The following is a 23,768-nucleotide window of genomic DNA, read 5'->3' on the forward strand; positions in this document are numbered from 1 at the left end:
ACATAGTCCTTAATGTTGACATACATTTATATTCATTGATGTGAAACGAAGTTCATGACATACTGAGTGAAAATAACATTAAATAATATCTGTATAAAATTATGTATATAAATCAATATACATAAAATACTCTGAAAACATCTTATCAGAAAAGATTAGCAGTGATTACATCTGTGTTATTTAATACAGAATGATTTTTATTTTAGCCATACCTCCATACTGTTGGAATTTTGGGCAATTAACATCTTTTTTTTTTGCTGTTCCCACAAGTATTTTTAAATATATAATATATTCCTGATATAACGTCAGGTGAAAAATATAGATTAAAATAGTTGTATGCATGGGCTCATATACATACACACACACATATATATGGTGTATAATATATATGTAAATTGATACTCATAGAATAAATAGAAGACAATATACAAGAATATTAACAATGGCTATGTTAGGGTTGTAGAATTATGAGCAATTATTGCCTTTTTAACATTTGAGTATGCTTTCCACATTACATATAATGAGTAAATATTCCAATTTTTAAAATGAAATTATTTTATCTTTTCATTTTTTTAATTGTGTCATTTTGTTATATTTTACTCATTTCTCAGCCTAAGATCAAGTGAATTATTTTACCTTTTTCTATTTTTTCTTATTTAAGTTTTTCTATTTTTATAAAAGTTTTTATAAATTTTGACAAAAAACCAAAGTCACCTTAAAAGCCATCATCATCATAATTGCAGTGATATCATTGTTACATAAAATTCCTTAATTCTCAGCATTAAACTGCCATATGGCTTTGAAAGCCAGTTCTATTTAGCACAAAATTTCTAAGCTATGGTAATTCAAGGCAACTACTACAATAACACCTCTATCATTACCAACATAATTTGTTTTTAAAAACAAAAATATTTCATCAAAGACTGTTTTGGCAAAGTAACTTATATGGGAATTATCCATATAGGTTATATGGAGCTTATCCATATAGCTTGACTTAAAAACAGAATATTGTTACCACTTACTCGGTTTACAGACACATCATCTTTAATTTTCAAAGCAACAATGCAATGTAAGTATAATTATCTGTATTTTTTTTTTTTTTTTGAGATAAAGTCTCACTCTGTCACCCAAGCTAGAGTGCACTGGCTTCATCATAGCTCACCGCAACCTCAAACTCCTGAGCTCAAGCAAACCTCCTGCCTCAGCCTCCCAGAGTGCTATGATTACAGGTGTGAGCCACACCCAGCCAATTATCTGCATTTTTTTTAAAGCATATACATTCCTTTCCAATTGCTACCATTTGAGAACAAGGCCTGAAAAAGGTAACATTTTTGTTGATATAAATGGTGAACAGATGTTACACATTATGCTGGATACTTCATGTTATCTAATTTTTTCTTTACAAAAATCCTGTAAAATAGTTGGTCTTACCCTCAATTTAGATGAGGAAACCAAGGCTGAGCTCATAAATGGCACAGCTGAAATTAAAATCATAAAATGATTCCAGATCCCATGCTCTTCACCATAACATCAAGTTGTTACGGAGAAGCTTCCTAATATATATCCCTAATGTATTTTAATGAGTAATAATTATTCTGATTAACATAGCCAATAACAGCATATATAGCCAGGGCAGTTAGCAAATCATAGGACAAACAGTCCTATATCAGCTATGAGAATTGTCCATGCAACTACAAAACTAACTTAATACTTTGATTTTTTTCAAAATTCACTAAAAGAACAAGCTGAAAGAGTGTCTATGGCTTAGCAGAGTCCATTACCACTATTATAAATATAGATAGCCAAGTATGTATGTTATTACCATTGACTGAACGGTACCTTCTAGTAGCACCAGTAAGTACCATGAATACAAATAATTATTACTATTGTTATCATCATCAAAGAAGAAGAATCACTTCATTAATTCAATTCATATTATACTTTCAAATTTTATAACAGAAAATTTGAAAAAAAAATGCCCCTACACACATACACACACACATTTCCCCCCTTACCTAAAGACCTGCAGACTGAAATGGTTGCCTCCTCCAAGAGTTTCAACTCGGTACTAGAGAGACAGAAGAAAGGTCATTAATAACTACAACACTGAAAAATACACACTAACCAGTGAAAGGAACATGAAAAATAAAAGAAAAATAATTTAGAAGAAAAACATGGTATACAGTTGTAAACAATAAAATCAACAAAATAAAGTTAAGCTTCAATTTTCAATGTAATCAGAAAATTTATTATAATTCTAAATATGCGATGCCTAAAAGAGAAGAGCTTGAGGTATCCTACCTTTCAGGCATTTGGGCAGGGAGGAGACTTAGAAAATTCAAGAAAGGCACTGCAAGGTAGACAGCACAAGGCAGGTGCCCTACATGCCCAATTCTAAAGGCAGTAGTGATTATGGTTATTTAGAAAAATGCCATTATTTCTAGGAGATGCATTATGTCTTTAATAACTTTCAAATAGTATTTTCAACAAAAAAAGGAAAAGAGAAAGGAAATAAGGAAAAAAATGAGATGATACATATATAAGCTTCAATGGTTTACAAATATATAGACAGACACAGACACGGACATTAACATGCAGAAACAGATACAGAGACAGGACAGACACAACTGACACAGAGATGGGATGCACAGACAGAGAAAGAAATAAAACTTGTAAGAGAACATGCTTCGTGCCATTGGCTTTGATAATGATTTCCTGGACATAATATCAAAGGCACAGGCATCAAAAGAAGTAATAGATATGGTGGGCTTTATCAAAATTTAAAATTTCTGTGCATCAAAGTGTACTATCAGCAGAGTGAAAAGTCAACCCATAGAATGAAAGAAAAATATTTACAAAATATATATCTGATAAGGGATTGATATCCAGAATACACTTTAAAAACTCCTACAACTCCACAACAAAAAACCCAGACAGCCCAATTTAAAAATGGACAAAAAACTTTAATAGCCATTTCTCCAAAGAGGATACAGAAATGGACAATATGCACATGAAAAGATGCTCAACATCACTAGTCATTAGAGAAATGCAAATTGAAAGCACTTCATACCCATTAGGATGGCTATTATCAAAAAAAGTGGGGGAATGCAAATCAAAACCACAGTGAAATATCATCTCATTTCAGTTACACTGGCTATTAACAAACAGACAAAAAACAACAAATGTTAGCAAAGATGTAGATAAAAGGGAACTTTTATACTGTGTTGTTGGGTGCTAGGGTTTGGATGTTTGACCCTCCCACATCTCATCTTGAAATCTGATCCCCAATGTTGGAGGTGGGACCTAATGGAAGGTGCTTGGGTCATGGGGGCAGATCTCTCATGAATAGATTAAAGCTCCTCCTACCCCCCAGGGGTATTTGAGTGAGTTCTCACTCCATTAGTTCCTGTTAGAGCTGGTTTGTAAAAAGAGCTGGCACCTCCCCACTTTCTCCCTTGCTTCCTCTCTCAGTATGTGATCTCTGCATACTGCCAGCTCCCCTCACCTTTGGCCATGAGTAGAAGCAGCCTGAGGCCCTCACCAGATACAGATAACGATGCAATGCTTCTAGTACGCCCTGAAGAACTATGAGACAGTCTCTTTTCTTTACAAATGACGCAGCCTCAGGTATTCCTTTATAGCAACACAAAACAGACTGTGACAGTGGAAATGTAAATTAGTACAGCCATTATGGACAACAGTATGGAGCTTTATGATCCACTACTGAGTATAAAGGTTAAATATCCCTTATCTGAATATGGTTGGGCATATCTTATATGCTTGGGCCCAGAAGCATTTCCAGTTTCGGATTTTTTTGGATTTTGGAATATTTGCATTATACTTGACCATCCCTAATCTAAAAATCCAAAATCTGAAATGCTTCAATGAGCACTTCCTTTGAGCATCATATCAATGCTCAAAAAGTGTTGAATTTTGGAGCATTCTGAATTTCAGATTTTCAGATTAGGAATACTCAACCTGTATATGCAAAGGAAATGAAATCAGTCTGTCGAAGAGATATCTGCACTCCCATGTTTACTGCAGCACTATTCATAATAGCCAAGATATAGAATCAACCTAAGAGTCCATCAGCAGATGAATGGATTAAAAAAAAATGTGTGAGATGTATACACAATGGAATACTATTCAGCTGTAAAAAATAATTAAATCCTGTCATTTGGGACATGAATGAACCTCGAGGACATTATGTTGAATGATATAAGCCTAACACGTAGGACAAATACTACATGATCTCACTCAGACATGGAATCTAAAGAAGTTGATCCCATAAAAGTATAGAGTAGAATAGTGGTTACCAGAGGCTGGATAGAGTGGGGAGAGGGGAGGGGAAGAATTTGGTCAACAGGTACAAAGTTTCAATTAGACAAGAGGAATAAGTTCTGGTGTTCTATTGCACAGTGACCCCAAGTAACAATAATGTATATTTCAAAATAGCTAGAAGCATTTTGAATGTTCTCACCACAAAAAAATGACAAAGATTTGAGGTGACAGATATGTTAATTATTGATTTAATCAATATACAATGTATACATGTATCAAAACATCACACTGAGTGAGGTGGCTCATGTCTGTAATCCCAGCACTTTGGGAGGCCAAAGCAGGAGGATCACTTGAGGCCAGGAGTTCGAGACCAGAGTAGGCAACATAGCCAGACCCTGTCTCTACAAAAAATGTTTAAAAAATTAGTTGGATGTGGTAGCCCACCGCCAATAGTCCTAGCTACTCAGGAGGCTGGGGCAGAGAATCCTGTGAGCCCAGGAGTTTGAGGCTACAGTGAGCTATGATTGTACCGCTGCACTCCAGACTGGGTGACAGTGAGACTCTGACTCTTAAAAAAAAAAAAAAAACTGTATCCATAAATACGTACAATTATATGTCAATTAAAAACAAAATAAAACTTAAAAAAATAAATTTTTAGGTATTAATTCCAAAATGTGTTCTCCCCCTAGTTAATAAATTAAAATAATACATTTGTTTAACCTTTTAAATATATTTCAAAACATTTTCAAATTTATCAGTGCAATTAAATGCCATGAAAACCTCTTTTAATAAGCAGGACTGTAATAAACCCTATTTTTATAGGTAAGCAAACTGAGCCTTCCAAGGAGTTTAAATAACATTCCAGGAATCAGAAGTCTGAGACGAACAAGAACCAGCTTTAGAGGCTGGTGACTTGGTTAAAAATTACATGTTTTTTTCTGCCAATACACGTAGTGTAGCAAATGTGTAGCAAATCCTCCAAATGGGCAACTCTTCTGTAGAAACCCCCTCGCCCCCAGGGTTCTGCTGTTGCTGGCGAAGTACACTTTTAAAAAGAGTGATCCATAAGCATAAAGATTTTTGACATGAAAATTTTAGAAAAACTGTAGAAGAAAATTGATTGCTTCTAGACAGTTATAGTAGACCTGTCCAATATGGTAACCACCGACCACATGTAGTTATTAACCACTTGAAATGTGGCTAGTCCAAAGTGAGATGTGCTGGGACATAAAATACATATCAGATTTCGAAGATTTAAAAAGAATGGAAAATATCTCATTATTAATTTTATATTCATGAAATTATAATATTTTGGATATATTGGGTTAAAAATATATTATTAAAATTAATTTCACCTGTTTCATTTTACCTGTTTAATGTGGCCACTAGAAAACTTTAAATTATATATGTTGGTTCACCTTACATTTCCATTGGACAGAATTGCTACACCTGTCTCCCAGCAACTGAAAACAGTACCATGTGTAAGAAATATCATACATGCACACAAAACTAAGACCTACTAACTACTTAAGGGAATATGCCTTTACCTTAAGAATCTAATATTATTAATACATGTGTATTTAAAAAGATACACATCTTTTCAAATTTGCTAAGTTCCATCTAAGATTGACATGCTATTTTTTTTGGGGGGGGGGGGGGACAATATAACCGAGAAGCGAGCCTATGGTAAAGTAGTTTATAGGTCTCTAGTACTTATCATACAAAGTATTTTTAGAATTTCTGCCAACCTCACAACGTCTCTCTGCTGTCTGTCTACTGTCTCCCCACCCTTTTTTCCATCTTCCCATCTACTTTTCAGAGGTGAGCAGAGGCAAACAGGTGGGTGCAGCATGATCCCACCCCCGGCCATAGCTGACTGGGTCAGGGTAGACATCTAACCTAAGCCAAAGTCCTGGGAAATCTGGAATGGAGATGGAAAGAAAGGACAACGGAAAGAAAGGCTATCCTCTACCCATGGAGAAGCAGAGAAACCCAGTCAGTAGGAAAGATGAATATAAGAGCTTTGCAGAAAGATGCAGACATGAACCCCAAAAAAGCTCAGGATTACTGCTGGCTTTCCAATTCTCAGGACCAGTTCCAGAATTCCAGAAGCTTAGCTGTGTTCCTGATCTTGGATTCTATGAGGCACTCCTGTCTCTTCATCACATACTCCCCTCTTTCAGACATATGCTAAGGCAAATTGATTTTTGTTAGTAACTAAATGACTCCAAATTAATAAATCGCTGTGGTCCGATACACACTAGTAGTTGGCAGGAGGTGAAAACTATGAATTACTCAGTTTATTGTTTACTCAGGCAAAAAAGCAAAGAGGTATAAAATGAAAAGGCTTATAAACAACTTTAAGAGGTTAATAGCTAGGCCACATGCATAAAAACTGTTTCACTAGTGCTTCTACCTTCTTCACTCAATGACACTCTCTTTTAAAACTAGCTGGAACCAAGAGCTTCAGTTATACACGTGTTTCAACAAATGAATTTTGGGGGGAAAAATTATATACATGTGGCTATAACCTTCGAAAGCTGCTAAATTTGTTCGCTCAATGAACACTGCCTGAGCACCTAGGACATGCTAGGCTCTATGAAAGATGCTGCCTCTGCCTCCAGGCTTCATGGAGGAATGAAGCAGCAGACAGACTATTCTGTGTAGAGGAGGCATGAAGGGCAAGACCAGCCCCGTGCCTGAGCTCACAGGAAGTGCACTCAACCTACCCTAGGAGGCATCAAGGAAGGCACCCTGGAGGAAGTAACTATTCTGTCCTGAAGGGCCAAGAGAAGTCAGGCAGGCAGACAAAAGGGACTAACATAGGCAGAGGCATGGCAGTCATGGAGAGCCATCAACACAGGAGTTCAGTCTCTCAACTTTCAACAGAAAGGTACTAGGCACTCCCAAAACAAAAACCAAAACAGGGCTCTGACTTATATTTAATACAATATTAGCTGGAAACAGGATTAATCACAACATATATTAGCGAGGGTGGTCTGGACATCACTTCTTCCAGGAAGCCTTCTTTGATCACCTAAGATGATGATCAGAGACAGAGGCTAGGCTTCTCAAGTAAGAAGCCTAGCCTCTGCCCCATATAGCACCTAATCATAAAACTGAGCATGGGGTAGTGAGACTGCCCAATGACTCGCCAGTGGCCGCCACTAGATTGTGGGCTCCTTCTTCATCACAGCATCCCAGGCTGGTTCAAAGCAGGTAGCTATTAATAACAAAAATGTACTGAATGAATAAATGCCACTGTCAGACACTTCATTACGAGAGGACAAAATTACTTCCCCTTGCTCCTCAAGGAACACTTCCCAGTTTCCAGCCCTCAAGGCAAGGTCTGCCTCTCAAGTTTAAATTTTTATTAAAACATTTTTTAAAAGACATTTGTTTTCAAATGTAAAAGAGCACATCTTTTTGAAGCCATCTGATTTCTTTGTCAGAATTATCCCACCACACTTGGAAAGCTCCCCTTTGTGTTAAGGCAGTTAGCACCTGCCATTCTGTGATTAGGCCCACCAGGCCGGGGTCCCCCTACACATGGCCACGATCTGAAACAGCACCACTGCCACCACCTCCTTTAAGGATCACCACTGTGAGGGAGAAGCATCTTCAGTGCCCAGATAATAAGCTCCATGAGAACAGGGAAAATCTCATTCCCTCATGCGTTCCCGACTATGCCTGGTACTGCAGCACAGCCAGAAGAACACTCGGCAATTAGCTACTAAATAAAAGAGTCACAGAGCTCTGTTTGTTGCAGTATGCCTACAATTTCTGCACTCTGAAGTGTTACTTATTTCTACAAAGGAAATCAGCCAGGCACACCCCTGCCAAAAGCAACACATTGATTGTTATAATAGAATTCCTTCCCTCCTGTCCCTCCATCCTCCAATTTTCTAAACTTCTTGGAACATTTTGAGAATAATCTGCTTTCCCATTTGCTTGATTTAGAGCTATAATGAGGTGGTAAGCAACTGGGGTGGCTGGTAACTGTTGCTGCCTGTTATAGGCATCTATGCACAGTACTGCTTTAGTTAAACAAATGAGCTCAGATGTTCTGGCAGCAAGCAACTAACAAATCATCATTTGCAGTAAATAAAAGTAAAATGGAACTGCAAAAATATGCCAATGTTTCCAAGACAATTACAATTAGAAACCAAATGTTTCTGAAGGCAGATCTGGGGCAATCAAAACATGCAAAAAGAGGGCAAAAAGGCAGGAGTCAAATATTCATACTCATTGAGATTAAATAAATTAGTACCACACAAACTTAAACCACTTCAAACTTAATGTATACAGAAATTCCATACCTCCAGGTCAATTTGAAAACTGTCAATAATGGAAGATTAGGAATAAATACTTAAAACTAGTATTCTCTTAAGCAAACTTGCTAAACAAATCAAACTAGATAAATAACCATATAGCACCAATGACCAAATGTGACTCTATCTGATGCAATCCTTGCAGCATTATCAGACACCTTCTCAGAGCATGGCCACACTGTCATTCTGGCAGCAACATAAACATAGAGTAGGAATCTCAGTTTTATTTCTTTTCTTGATACATAATAATGGTACATATTTACGGGGTATATGTGATATTTTGATACATGTATATAATGTGTAATGATCAAATCAGGGTAATTAAAATATTCATCACCTCAAACATTTATCATATCTTTGCATCAGTTTGGTGAAATCCCAATGAACAATAAAACCTAAGGACTGGAGAGCTATGCCCAAGAATATCTCACACACACACACACACCCCAAACCCCCTAAAGAAAATGTAAAACAGGTCTAAGAATTTTCTTACAGTTTTAAGAAACTTCATTGGTCTACACTGAAGATATTTCAGCAAGAAAAGCGGTTATTAAAATTTTCACGACTATAGGGAAGCTCTTAGCCATTACCACTGCCATTTCTGGGCTATGTTCTAAGTCTACTCGCTTCCTTACTTTGATTTCATGAAGAGAATCTCCCTAGAGAGAGAGAGAGAGAGAGAGCTGTCAGCAACCTCAACCTCACACCCTCCACATGCTTCCGCTACACAATTCCAACAATACCAATAGTACAGCCAAGTTATTTCCCAGTTACATCTCAAATAATCAATGTATTCTATGCCACCTCTGCTGGGTCTGCCAACACACATCATGCCAAAGTTAAGTTGCTGAGGAGTGTAGGTAACAGAGAAGACTGGCAAGGTAAAACAGAACAAAAGAGTGAAGAATCTTAATGCCATGTTAAGGAGTTTGGATTTTATCCTACATATAATGGGGAGTCATTAAGCACAAAATCAAAAACACACACTACACGTACAGCAGCAGCAAAGTGCTCCAGATAGTTAAATATCGGACCCTGGCTACAACCATCCTGAGATTTTTAGCAAAAAAAAAAAAAGATAATTAGAAAAACAAAAATACTAATAATGCCTCAACTAGTGCATATGATAAAGTCTAACCATGTGCTCACAACAATCACTGTATAATTAACCACTGCTGCTGCCAAGTATCAGGCCAGCAGACTTGGATAAACCACTGTCACTAAATCCAAACACAGTCAAGTACAACATTTTTAAAAATTCTAGTTTAGTTCCACTAAAATTACATACCAAATTGAAACAACACGAAGGAATTCTAACACCAAGAATACAGAATGTCTCTGCACTCACTGGATTCATAGGCCAGACACTTTCAAAACATATACACCAAGTGTACTACCTTTCAATTTAACCACCACCATCAATGAACAAACTCATGCACATAGGTCACATGGATTTCAAATCAGGTGCTCACTGCTGAAAACAATATATGTCCCCAACATAATGCAAAGAGTACAGTTTTTGAAGCTGCATATTTAAGTTCTAGCTTCCTCATTTCCTACTGGTATGACCTAACCACATTACTTTGAGAGCCTCTGATTCCTCACCTGTAAAAGGGAGGTAAGGTTGCCACCATCTCATAGGGTAGTTGTGAGGACTACGCCAATGTGTGAAGAAAAGTGCCCAGCACACAGCTCAATAAATGTGAGTGCCCTAATCCCGCAACAAAAAACTACAAGTATTAAACTGTCAAATTTGCATATATTTATTACTTAATACACTTAGAAGTAATTTACGAGCCTTTCCCAGTCTTCCCCCAATTGAGAAGGAGGGAAGTATTAATATAAAACATTGTTTAGGAATTTTGAAGTGGTTATACATTTTGAAATAGTATCAAGGCAGCTGCATCAAACAACTGTAGGTGATCTGCTTTGATTCTCTTTACATTAATGTTTTATTGGAAGTATAGCCCTAGTGAATTACAAAGGATGTCAATACTCCTTAGCTACCTAGCAAAATTTCTCAGTATTAAGTAACGTATATTTATACGATGCTTTATAGTTTACAAAGTGGTTCTGCATACAAATACATCATTTGATCCTCTCAACCATCTTGTGAAAAAGAAACAGCAGATAGCATTTCCATTCTACAGATGAGATAATGGCACTTAAAAAGAAAATACTGATAATAAGTGGCATAACAGAGACTTTTAAATCTAGGTAATTTTCATTTTTTTTTTTTTTTTTTTTTGAGACAGAGTCTCACTCTGTTGCCCTGGCTAGAGTGCAGTGGCATCATCATAGCTCACTGCAACCTCAAACTCCTGGGCTCAAGCGATCCTCCTGCCTCAGCCTCCAGAGTAGGTGGGACTACAGGCACGTGCCACCATGCCCAGCTATGCTATGAATGTCTTTACACATATGTCTTTCTATATATATTTCTGAACTTGTCCAATTATCTCCTTAACATAAAATCTAGGAGTGCAATTGCTAAGTCAATGAACACTTCTGTTTTGATGAATACTACAAATTATGTTCCAGAAAGATTTAACCAATTACCCACCAATAGTGCATAATTGTGGCTTATAATCTCCTACATATTGCTAAAGTTGCAAAATTACAAACTCAGACCTTTTGACGCCAAATCCAGCGATCTTTGTGCTCAGGTAAGTATGTGATGACAGTAAGCAAGCATAAGAAGCTTTATTACAAATACAGATTTTTCCCCTCAAAAATGGCCTACAGAGAGGAATTCATAAAGCATATGAGTCTAACTAGCAAATTATTACCATGCCACTGTAAATTTAGAATGAACTCTATTCAACACCACCTAAATTCTTTAGCTGTACCAGGCAATCAATTTTTATATTAAATAACATAGGGACAGGGCATATCAATATTGTACAGAGTTTACAACCTCTTTGGACTTAAAGTGACAACATGACAAACAGCTCTGGCCTTATCTTCAAGAATGGTCTAGTGAACAGGATGCAGAAATGTTCAGTTTTGACAGAAAAAGTAAAAATTGAGGCAAACATTAAGTAAAAATTATAGATTTTTTTCATTATAAAGATAGATTGAATTCATTGCCACTTAAGTAGAAAATGCCTCCAAATGTCATCAGCCATAATTCAGGAGGTGACAGAAAAGAAATAACCCTGGTCTTGATGGGTAGATCTACTCTCCACCACAACCTCAGGGGAGACCCCACCATTAGTTCATGAATGAAAGAATTAAAAGTCCAGAGCATGGTGCTCAAGCATGCATTCCTTCAGTAATCAACAGATACCACTGTTAGATGTCAAGCAGCTTTCCCAGCCTGACAAATAAGAAAGAACATTTGCTGGTAAGGGGGAAAAAGCTACATTCATATAAAACTTGTAGTTCAAGAATTCAATTTTCTACAACCAAAATAAATACATAACATGGGTCGTCTAATAAACCGAGTATCTTTTCCTGATAATTATCATGTATGAAAATACACAAGAGTTACCTATAATATTTTCATCAATTGGTGTAGCAGGTCAATCAGGCTACAGTTTGTAAGTAAAATACTCACAGCACACTTAAGCTGCTAACTTAACTGATGATCTGTGACCTGTATCATGGAGCCAATATGCAGCCTGAAGGAATGGTTTGTGCCCCTTTAGTGGTTTCTACCATCCAATTCCTTCTGCCTTTGACAACTCTCTTCCCTTTTGTTTCTACCAACCCATCTGTCTCTTTCTTCATCTGTCCACACTGGATTTTTAAGTAACGTAAGAAGTACCAGTGGACACTGCCAGGCCATGTGCTGGTCCTCAGTGATTAAAGAAATAAGAGGTTGACACTATACAATTCATCCATGTAACAAAAAAACCACTTGTACCCCCTAAATCTATTGAAATAAAAAAAAGAAAGAAATAAGAGGCTGAATAATATATAGTTTTTTAAAAGAAACTTACCAATTGGTTGTAGAGTAACACTGCAACCTAAAAAAAAAGTCTCACCATATTCTCAAATATAGAAGTAATTTGGTCCCCACATAAAATTAGATTTTTAAAAATTTTTATGCAATAGAAAAAAATTATTTAAAAAAAGTTAAAAATTGCAACTAAGTACACATTTAGCAGGACTTTATTGATTTGAACTCCACTAATTCAGAATTTTTAACTCTCTGGCTAAAACTGAATTGAAACTGATCTTTGTGTTATATTTTACACTAGATCTTAGCCAAAAGACCAAAAAGTGATTGTGTTATATTTTAAAGAAAGTATTTCAACAAGGGGAGATTTAGAAAAACTATTATTTTACCTTCTACAAATGTGTTTAAAGATGTTAACACATTATTGTTGACATGCAAATAAATTTGCTGAAATAGCCTGCATTTTGTATAGTCCCATATACACTATTCAAAGTTCTTTCACCTTGGTTATTTCATTTGGTTTCTTTTAAAAACCCCGAGAAGTCGACTGAAGAAATAGGAGTATCCTGAGTTTACAAGTGACAGAAATAAAGAAGCTAAGTAACATGTCCAAGGTCACAATATAAGAATAAACACATCTAACCTCTAGTTTAATATCTTTCAGTATGAATAATATTAATTTAGATACTTTTCATTAAAGCAAATCCACATATCAATGTAGAAACACTCCACCAACTGCTTGGAATTATATAGATATTAACTAAAAGAAGTTTTGTCATACATGTAAGTATTATTTGTTATAAAAATTATATCTATGTTATAATTGCAATCATGTAAAAATTATGTGAATGATAAAGAATTGGAAGAAAACAGAAATTTTTAAATGTAATAAAGAAAGACAATAGATGACTTTTTGTAACTGCTATAAAACCATAAACCATAGTTTGGTCAGGGAGCTAAAATTTTAAATTACATTTTTCTTAATTCACAGCTTTCAGTAATCTAGACTGGTTTTACTTCACTTTTAGGTACATTAGTCTGATATATGAATCTCAATTAATGAAAGATGAAAAACTTAATAGTTCAAATCTTTTAAAGAAAAGCAAATAGGCAAAAAATTGTTGGGGGTAAAGTTGTAATAGACTTCTGAACATAGATTCTACTAAACTATAAGGCTCATAAAATATACACTGAAAATGCTTAAGTCCCTTTCACTGAAAATTCTGTCATAAAATTATTTCAAAATTGACATTTTATATTAATGATGTCACTTTCAGCCCAGAACACACATATTCTGACAAATATATAATGTTTGTCAGTTTAAGGTATGACCTGAGTATATCAACGAGTAACCATTCAGAAAAGCACAGAAGCATTTCTAAAGACCTTTTCCCCCTTACCTTAGCAAAGAGAATTACAGAAATCATTCACAAAACTAACAAGAATCAGCCCATTCAGTGGTTAAACTGTGGGAAGATTAATGGTCTAAAAGGGCCTATTCATAGGAAAAAATCAAAGGATAAAAACTACATATAAATTTATTATAGCAATTTTTAATGCACTAAGCAGAACCAAAAAGGTGTTTATATTCATGTGATTCACAGACAATCCTATATGCTGTCATTCAACTGCCAAAATGAAAAGCACTATAACTATCAAAATGTCAAAATTTCAGCAACTACCATGCTAGATAATGCGGTATTTATTTTTTCAAGAAAGTAAAAGACAAAATGACTTTAAAAAATCGTATTCCAACCAACACAGTAAGAAAAGGAATCAAAGGTGCACTTGGAGTAAAACCTACTTGCTCCCATACTTTAATATGTTCAACAATACATATTTTCCTCCATTTAAACTTCTGGTTGAAGGGAATAATCCTGAGCAAATTGAAGCATCTTCCAAAATGATTTTGCATAGAAGGGTATAAATGAATGGACAGGAAATAAAGGTTTTGACTCAAGATGTAAAAACTGAACTTTTTGGGATCCCTCAATTTGAGAAAATAAGATCCCAAGAAAAGTTCAAATTATCTATTCCCTTAGTAAAATAACCTAGTACATTATTTTGGTCACCATCCAAGCAAACCTATGATGAAAGAATTAGAAAAGAATTTAGAAGACAGTTTAGTATCTATCCCAGGCCCACCTCAATGACAGTAGATTGTTTTCAACTTGAAAAGTTCTAAAATAATTGTACAGAAAAGTGTGCCAAAGAGAATAAAAATACAGAAACAGAGACAGCCATCAAAGATTCAAAGAAAAAAATAATTTTACAATCACTTAATTGTTTCTGTCAGGTAAAAACTTGTGACCTAATTCAATAAAGGTCTCTTCCTGGTTCTCAACTGAGGAAACAGATTAAGAAGCTTTGAGAAAGAATCATTCATTCAGGCAGGTCCCCTTAAATAGAGAGAAGATACACTCCACCCAAGGCAAGGTTAAAATACCAAACAGATTACTCATCAGCTTCTGTGCATTATTGTAAATAATGGCACTCAAACATAAAAGTACCTGTGATTATGACTCAAACATAAAGGTACCTGTGCTTTGAAAGTACTTGAAAATGTGAATATATAATCTGGTGATCCTTTTCTCAAAGATAACCATATAATTTAATGCTGCAGTTCTTTAGTCATTATTTCAAGCTTCGTCTGTGATTAGTCTACACTTTCAAAAGGAGACAGTGTAGCACAATGATCATCAGAATTCTTCTTCAGAGTTACACAAATAAACCTGGTTTAAATCTGGTTCTGACTAGCTGCTCACTGTGTGACTCCGGACAACCTCCCTAGGTTTCAGTTTTCTCATATATGGTAATAATAACAGACTTGAATAACAATAACAGAACTAAATGAAGAGATACACCTAAGGCAATGAACCCAGAGCCTGACACACAATAAGTGCTCAATCAATAACTGGTAAATCAATGATAAGGTTTACATTAGCAAAGCCTCTTAGCGGAATGACTTTTTTTTTTTTTTGAGACAAAGTCTCACTCTGTCACCCAGGTTAGAGTGTAGTGGCATGATCATAGCTCAATGCAATGTTGAACTCCTGGGCTCAAGCAATCCTTCCACCTGAGCCTCCCGAGCAGCTAGAACTACAGGCACATGCCAACATGCTCGACTAAATTTTTTTTTTAAGAGACAGGGTCTCATTATGTTGCCCAGCCTGGTCTCAAACTCCTAGGCTCAAGCGATCCTCCCACCTTGGCCTCCCAAACTGCTGGGATCACAGCCATGAGCCACTGTGCCCAGCCCAGAATGATACTTGTATCATTTACCTTTTATCATTTTATCATTATCTTTTATCATTTATCTTAGTAGAACTAAATTTTTTATAATGCAAGAAAAATCCCCAAAAGAAAAATCAAAGTGGTAACTGAAACCTAACAATGCTAAAGAGAAGTGGAGGCCCTTTAAAAGAATTTATGAGTGCAACAAACCAAAGTTTAAAAAACCTTATATAATATGATGTCCTACATACCTACAATGGATATTATTTAGCCTTAAGGAAGGAAATTCTGACACATCACAACATGGATGAACCTTGAAAACATTATGCTATGTGAAATAAGCCAGTCAGAAAACGACAAATACTGTATGATTCCACTTACATGAGGTACCCAGAGTAGTCAAATTCACAGAGACAGAAAGTAGAATAGAGGTTACCATGGACTGAGAGGAAAGGGGAAAGGGAAATTACTGTTTAATAGTGTTTTGTTTGGGGTGGTGAAAAGGTTCTGGAAAGGGACAGTGGGCATGGTTGTACAACATTGTAAATGTACTTAATGACACTGACTTGTACAGTTTAAAATGGTTGAAAAGGTCAATTTTATGTTATATGTATTTTACCACAATAAAAAAATTATGTAAAATCCTTCCATATTATAAGGTAGTTAGAAAATTATAGCAGACTAGGCTCTATTCCCAAATACCAACATTGAAACATGCTCATCTCTGAAATACCATGCAACATAAAAAACTTTCATATGGCCAGAAGTCCCTGCATAATTCATTTCCTTGCTCACTGTTCTGCTGCATTGGCCTTTCTGCTACTCCTCTATCTTGCAGAACTTATTCCTGCTTCAGGTTCCTTACCCTTGCTGTTCCCTCTACCTGGAACACTCTCCCCACAGGTGGCATGGCTCACTCCCCAGCTGCCTTCCCAGAGACCCTCTATCTAAAGGAGCTCCTGCTTGCATTTGCTCCCATTCTGTCACTCTCCATGACTTCGCTCTGCTTTATTTTTCTTCATTATACTTGGCACTTCCAGAAATGATCTTATATAATTACCTGTTTACTGTCCATCTCCTCCACTAACATATAAGTTGCACAAGGGCAGGCACCTTGTCTCTCATGTTTTCAGCTCTTGTAAACAGTGCTTGGCAAATAGGAGGTATTCAATAATTACTTTTGACGTAAAAATCCACATTTATTGAAAATAAAACATTAAATATGTTAATTTTTAAAAGTTACATAGCATTAATATAGTATAATCCCATTTTGTAAAAAAACATAAATACATATTTTTTAAAAGTATGAAAGACTGTATACCAAAATATTAACAATGGTTATCTCTGTGTGATGAGAAAACATGACTATTTTTCCCTTTGTTTCTGTATTTTCTGACTTTTCTACAACAAAAGATTAATTATGTAATTTTTTAAAGAAGATTATTTTGGTCAGGGGGAAAGGGGGTAAAAAAAAAGATTATTTTACCAGCAAATCAACTATAAAGAACTCACTCTACTTACATAACAGGGATATGCACAAAGACTTGGCTACAAGAAAATTCATCGTATTTTCATATACAATCATAGAAATAAGAAATAACCAAAATGTTCAATAACAGTTAAATAAAGTATGGATATTTATAAGATAGACTACTCTACAACCATTTAAAATTATGTTATAGGAAAACACTAACATAAGGGAAATGTGAGTTAAAGAAACAATGTGTAAAATGTGATAAATACATTTTTAAATGAGACAGAACAAAATGTTAACAATAGTTACTCCTGCTTATTATTTTTATCTTTTTTGCCTTCTTTGTTCTTTTCTGTATTTAAAAGTATTAAAAATGCACATGTACTACTTTAGTGCTTAGAAAAATGAGTTTTAAATGACTGCACCAAAAGCTGTCTTTTTGCCTTATATGAGCACCATCTAGTGCTCAGTATACATAATACAATTTTCATAACACTAAAGGTTTCTGAAAAGTAGCCTTTATAAAAAGTATATTGTTTAAGCACAAAGACAAATATTACTATACTCATGGTCTGGCCTAATTTTTAGAACAGCTAAACAATTAATTCAAAAGGGTCACAGGACTTTCAATGATCAGTATAAAGCAGTCATCAGGAAATTGGTTAAATTTCTACTGTTTATTTTCACTCCTCAAATATTTTAGACTCTCAAGACAGAGCCCTTGCTCTTTTTAAAACTAATAGGTATTATTCTTTGAAAGAAGAGGAAAGTCAGACACTTCACATGCATATGGTGTTTTACCATCTCTACAAATCTACATGGTAAGGATTACTATTCCCATTTTACGGTAGAAGCAACAGGCTCAACGAGATTGAGCAGTTTGCCTGAGTTCACAAAGCCAGTAAGTAGCAGAGCTGAGCTGCAAGGCAAGGTCAGTCTGGCTCCTGAATCTATGCACCTCCTACCATGCTTCCCAGCCTCCATTCTTTACACTGCACCCAAAGTCACTGCCCCAGCAAAATGATTCCCCGTGAGGAGAGTACACAAGCTGTTACTCTATTGCTTAGCACTAGTCTCAAATCTAGAACTCTGGCCGGGTACCACCGGTGGCTCACGCCTGTAATCCTAGCACTCCAAGAGGCCGAGGTGGGTGGATCATTTCAGCTCAGGAGTTCGAGACCAGCCTGAGCAAGAGCCAGACCCCGTCTCTAATAAAAAACAATAGAAAGAAATTAGCGGGACAACTAAAAATACATATGGAGAAAATTATCCGGGCATGGTGGTGCATGCCTGTAGTCCCAGCTACTTGGAAGGCTGGGGCAGGATGATCGCTTGAGCCCAAGAGTTTGAGGTTGCTGTGAGCTAGGCTGATCCCACAGCACTCTACCCTGAGGTGACAGAGTGAGCCTGTCTCAAAAAAAAAAAAAAAAAAAAAAAAAGGCAAATAAAATCATAAGGGCCACTATCCAAAACTCATCCAACTGGGTATCAAAAGGAAAAATGACAATTGGTCACACAAAAATGTGTGTGTGCCTGAGTGTTTTAATTCACCCTCAAAAGATAGAGAAATCGCCCCTCTACCTCTGGGGTCAGGGGAGAGAAGTACAGACTTATTGGTCACCATTACACCAATCTTTTCCTGAAAACTGGAAAAGAATGAAGTGTTTACCTTTATTTAGTATTATCATATAGTAAGAAATATATTTTACATGACCTAACTGATGAAGGAAAGTTCTTCTTTACAGAAGAATTCCAGTTAATAAGTGTGGAAGGAATAACCAAATTAGAAATATCACCATTTTGTAACCTCTTATGAAATAACTGATTCAGACAAAAATCAATGAACACTAAAACACACTCAAGCCTCTGATCAATCATAATAACTGGTATAAAACCACACTTTTTCAATATCCTCATGTAATACATATCTCAATAACTTGTATTTGTTTTCTACTGCTGCTATAAAAGTTACCACAAATTTAGTGGTGTAAAACAACACAAAAATTAACAAATGGGATTTGATTAAACTAAAAAGCTTCTGCACAGCTAAGGGAACAATCAAGAGAGCAAACAGACAACCTACAGAACAGGAGAAAATATTGACAAGCTACACATCTGATAAAGGGCTAACAACCAGAATTTACAAGAACTCAAGCAAATCAGCAAGAAAAAAACAAACAACCCTATTAAAAAGTGGGCAAAAGATATGAACAGAAGCTTCTCAAAAGAAGAAAGACAAATGGCCAATAAACATATGAAAAAATGCTCAATGTAACTAATCTTCAAGGAAATGTAAATTAAAACCACAAGATATCACCTTATCCCTGTCAGAATGGTAATTATGAAAAAGTCAAAAAATAACAGATGCTGGCATGGACGCAGAGAGAAAGGAACACTTATACACTATTGGTGGGACTGCAAATTAGTACAATCTCTATGGAAAACAATATGGAGAGTCCTCAGAAAAATAAAGGTAGACTTATCATTTGATTCAGCAATCCCACTACTGCATCTCTACCCAACAGAAAAGAAATCATTTTGTCAAAAAGACAGGCACACTCAAATGTTTATTGCAGTACACTTCACAACTGCAAAGATGTGGAATCAATATAAGTGCCCATCAATTCACGAGTAGATTAAGAAACTATGGTGTGTATATGTATGTGTGTGTGTGTGTGTGTGTGTGTGTGTATACACATATACCATGGAGTACTACTCAGTCATGAAAAGGAATAAAATGTCTTTTGCAGCAACTTGGATGGAACTGGAGACCATTCCATCCTAACTAAAGTATCTCAGAAATGGAAAAACAAACACCACATATACTCACTAATAATTGGGAGCTAAACCATGGGTACACACAGGCACAAAGAGATGTAAAGGTCATTGGAAACCAAGAAGTGAGGAGGGTGGGAAAACAGGTGAGGGGTAAAAACTTACCTATTGAGTACAATGAACACTATTCTGATGAAGGGCACACTAAAAGCCCCATTTTTTTTTTTTTTTTTTTTTGAGACAAGAGTCTCACTCTGTTGCCCGGGCTAGAGTGCCATGGCATCAGCCTAGCTCACAGCAACCTCAAACTCCTGGGCTCAAACAATCTTACTGCCTCAGCCTCCCAAGTAGCTGGGACTACAGGCATGCACCACCATGCCCAGCTAATTTTTTCTATATATTTTTAGTTGTCCGGCTAATTTCTTTCTACTGTTTTTTAGTAGAGACAGGGTCTGGCTCTTGCTCAGGCTGCTCATTTGAACTCCTGAGCTCAAATGATCCTCCCGCCTTGACCTCCCAGAGTGCTAGGATTATTGGTGTGAGCCACCTCGTCGACCTAAAAGCCTGTCTTAAGCATTATACAAGGTATCCATGTAACACATTTGTACCCCCTTTATATTTTGAAACAAACAAACAAACAAACAAAAAGATGTCAGCAGGGCTGCATTCCTTTCTGGAGGCTCTATGGGGAGATCTGTTTCCTCGCCTCTTCCAGCTTCTGCAAGCTGCTCACATTTCTTAACTCTTGATCCCCTTCTTCCATCTTCAAAGCCAGCAAGGGCAGGTTGAGTCCTCCTCACCTCACCTCACATCACATCACTCACGTCATATCAATCACATCACTCACATCACTCCTCTTTCTCTTCTACTTCCCTCTTTCACTTTCAAGAACCCTAGCAATTGGGCCCACCTAATAATCCAGGATAATCTCTCTATTTAAGGTCAGCTGATTAGCAACCTTAGTTCCATTTGCTACCTTAGTTCCCCTTTGCCATGTAACATATTCATAGAATCTGGGGACTAGGACATGGACATCTTTTGGGGAAACACTATTCTGCCTATCACAATAAACCTGTTAAAAAAAATAAATTTTTTTTTAAATCTCATTATTGAGTACATGGGAATTCAATATTCTAGGTACTCTATTTTGTCAATTTTTATAACAGAGTTTAAAATGAGATATCGTTTTTCACCTACCAAATTGGCAAAGGTCAAAAGTCTAAAAATGCATCAAACTGACAAAGGTGTGGGGAAACAGACTGTCTCAAACATTGCTGGTAGGAGTGTAAACTGGTACAATTCCCACAGCACACGGTTTGGCATATCTACCAAAGTTACAAATGCACATGCACTTTGACCCAGCAATTCTACTTCAAGGAATTTATACTAGATATATTTGTACACATGAGAAATTATGTATGCAGCATTATCTGTCATAACAAAAGACTGGAAACAATCTAAATGTCTATCAATAGAAAACTGATTACATATATTCTATGGATACTCTGCAGCCATTTAAAAAGAATAAGGCAGTTGCATATGTGCTACATATAGAATACATATTTCGTTTAATTATGGAAAAAAACAAGGGACAGAATAGTATGTGTAATATACTACATTCGCACTTAAACATTTTATAAAACTACATGAAATACATGCTTAAATAACCTTGTACTATATCCAGAAGGATTCGAAAGAAACTGCTACCAGTGGTTACCTCTGGAGAAGAGAGGGGCTGAGTGGGAGAAAGAGAAGAGAAAAGCTTATTATCCTTTTCATATCTTTTGGGCTTTCTACTGGTACATATATGACAGATAGAAAGACAGACAGTCACATAGAACATTAAAAAAAAATTTTTTTTTAAATCAGCATACCACAAATGTTCACATGGCCCTCTACACAAATTTTCAATCTCCAGGCAATCTCTTACCTGCTCGTTGGTGCAGGGAAAGAAAACGAGAGAAGCTGATTCCAGAACGGGTCATTCTCAGAGACACGTTCTGTTCCTGATAACTTCTTTAAGTATTCATTTTTAGGAAGATCACCGATTCTGCTGCTATTTGATCCCATCTTCAAATTTGGTAGATAACTTGTCCTTAAACCTGCATTTCCACAAGACAACCTATAAAAAAGGAAAAATATCTTCAAACTTGTTCAAAACAGTTATCATACTTTTTCTACATGTAAAAAACTATGAACTTACTAAAAGAAATCACACCTCTCTTCATTTTTAGGTATATTAGATATCAGATACAAAGTTACATGGGAGGAAATGGGGCTAAAATATGCCTTAGCCAACACAAAACACAAAAATCCGAATAGATTCAGTACTGGTATCATAGATCTTAGGACAGGCATATCTCTGTCCAAGAAAGTATCTCAAAGAAAATTCATAATAATAACTTATTAACAAATAGTCTGAAAATAAAGCTCTTTACAACTGAAACAGTGATGATAAAGAAATAGAGAGACTAGATGGCTTGAATGTGCAAAGAGGAGGAGAAAGTGGTTCAAGTAACTACCATGCACTACCTACACTTATGGAGGTAATGGGGACAGACCTTAATCACCTGCTTCAAGTGAAAGAGCTCAAGATTCCAAAGGAGTCACATTTAATGTTTCTTGCACTCTGATGTGGGGCACATACAGTATTTTTGGCATGCATCTTCTCCTAAACCATGAATATCTTTGACAATAGGAACTATCTTATTCATCTTTCCAACCCCAATGTCTAGACTAGCATGTGACAGGCATTCCTTAAACAGTATGTGGAAAGAACAAGTGAGTAAATAAATAACTAGTATCCCCACGGCTCTTCAGTATTTGTCATTCTTGGTCATTAAGGGGAAAATTAAATTTAGTTACAAATATGAATCACTGTCTTCCTTGCATCACACTTAACGTAATTCTAGATCATGTTTTATCTCAATTTGTTCAGAAAAAGTCTCTCACTGAATAATAAAATGGTGAGGAGATGAATAATAAATTGTACTATTTTAATATTCCATCACAATGAAAGGAAACTATGTGGGCTCAGTAGCCAAAGAAAGCTCAGGTCAGATGGGAATTTGTATCAGTAAGTGACTAACTCTCTTACTTATGTCCCTCCTCATCCCACAAAGGAATTAAGATTAAAGTCAAGGTCAGAATTTGGAAGTATGCCTCCCATGTTCTCTTCGGAACTGGACTGAGCTGTTTATCTGAGGGCATGAGGCTTCCCCAATGCACATGGTCAGCCAGGTCTTCTGAATATGAGTGAGAAATACATCTGGCTCCTGATCACCTGCCCGTGAACCCAAAGCCACCCACTACTTTCATCCTCCCTAGTCATGGGGGCAGGGACCCCAGTAATAGCTGACTTCAATTATACCTCCATATCAAGCCAACTAATCCTAAGGTTTAATTTCTCAAAATAGAAATTATTAAGCCAAATTAGGAAATGCTATAAAGACATATTCTGAAATACATAAATCCCTTACTTATCATACTCCATTCCAAAGCTACTTTATATTTTAAGCTATTTAAAATTAAATTTTTTAGTAGTCTTACTATGGGATACATTAGTGAAAAAAATGAATGAACCAGAGCCACAATTACCAAAATAAATACATCTCAAAAATATAATTAAACAAAATACCAAATAATATCCATGGTATGATTTCATGTATAAGATTTTAAAACATGCAAATGATATTATGGATTTATCATGTCTAGTACAAGCATTAAAACAAAGGTGGGTGTGGTGGTTCATGTCTGTAATCCCAGCATTTTG

At 36.0% G+C, this 23,768-nt stretch overlaps 1 protein-coding gene across 2 annotated transcripts in view; it reads right to left on the reverse strand.

Moving 5' to 3' along the window:
- The window catches only part of DYM (dymeclin), a 273,454-nt gene that overhangs the window by 228,399 nt on the left and 21,287 nt on the right, over positions 1–23,768 (reverse strand). For both annotated transcript variants that reach the window (XM_045528017.1, XM_045528018.1), the window contains exons 2-3: positions 21,927–22,118; positions 2,016–2,068 (exon numbers count right to left, since the gene is read on the reverse strand). In XM_045528017.1, coding sequence (XP_045383973.1) covers positions 2,016–2,068; positions 21,927–22,066 — 193 coding nt within the window. In that variant the 5' untranslated portion in view covers positions 22,067–22,118. The remainder of the gene's footprint in view (positions 1–2,015; positions 2,069–21,926; positions 22,119–23,768) is intronic.

This window comes from Lemur catta, chromosome 16 (assembly GCF_020740605.2).
Source record: "Lemur catta isolate mLemCat1 chromosome 16, mLemCat1.pri, whole genome shotgun sequence".
Lineage (NCBI taxonomy): Eukaryota > Metazoa > Chordata > Mammalia > Primates > Lemuridae > Lemur > Lemur catta.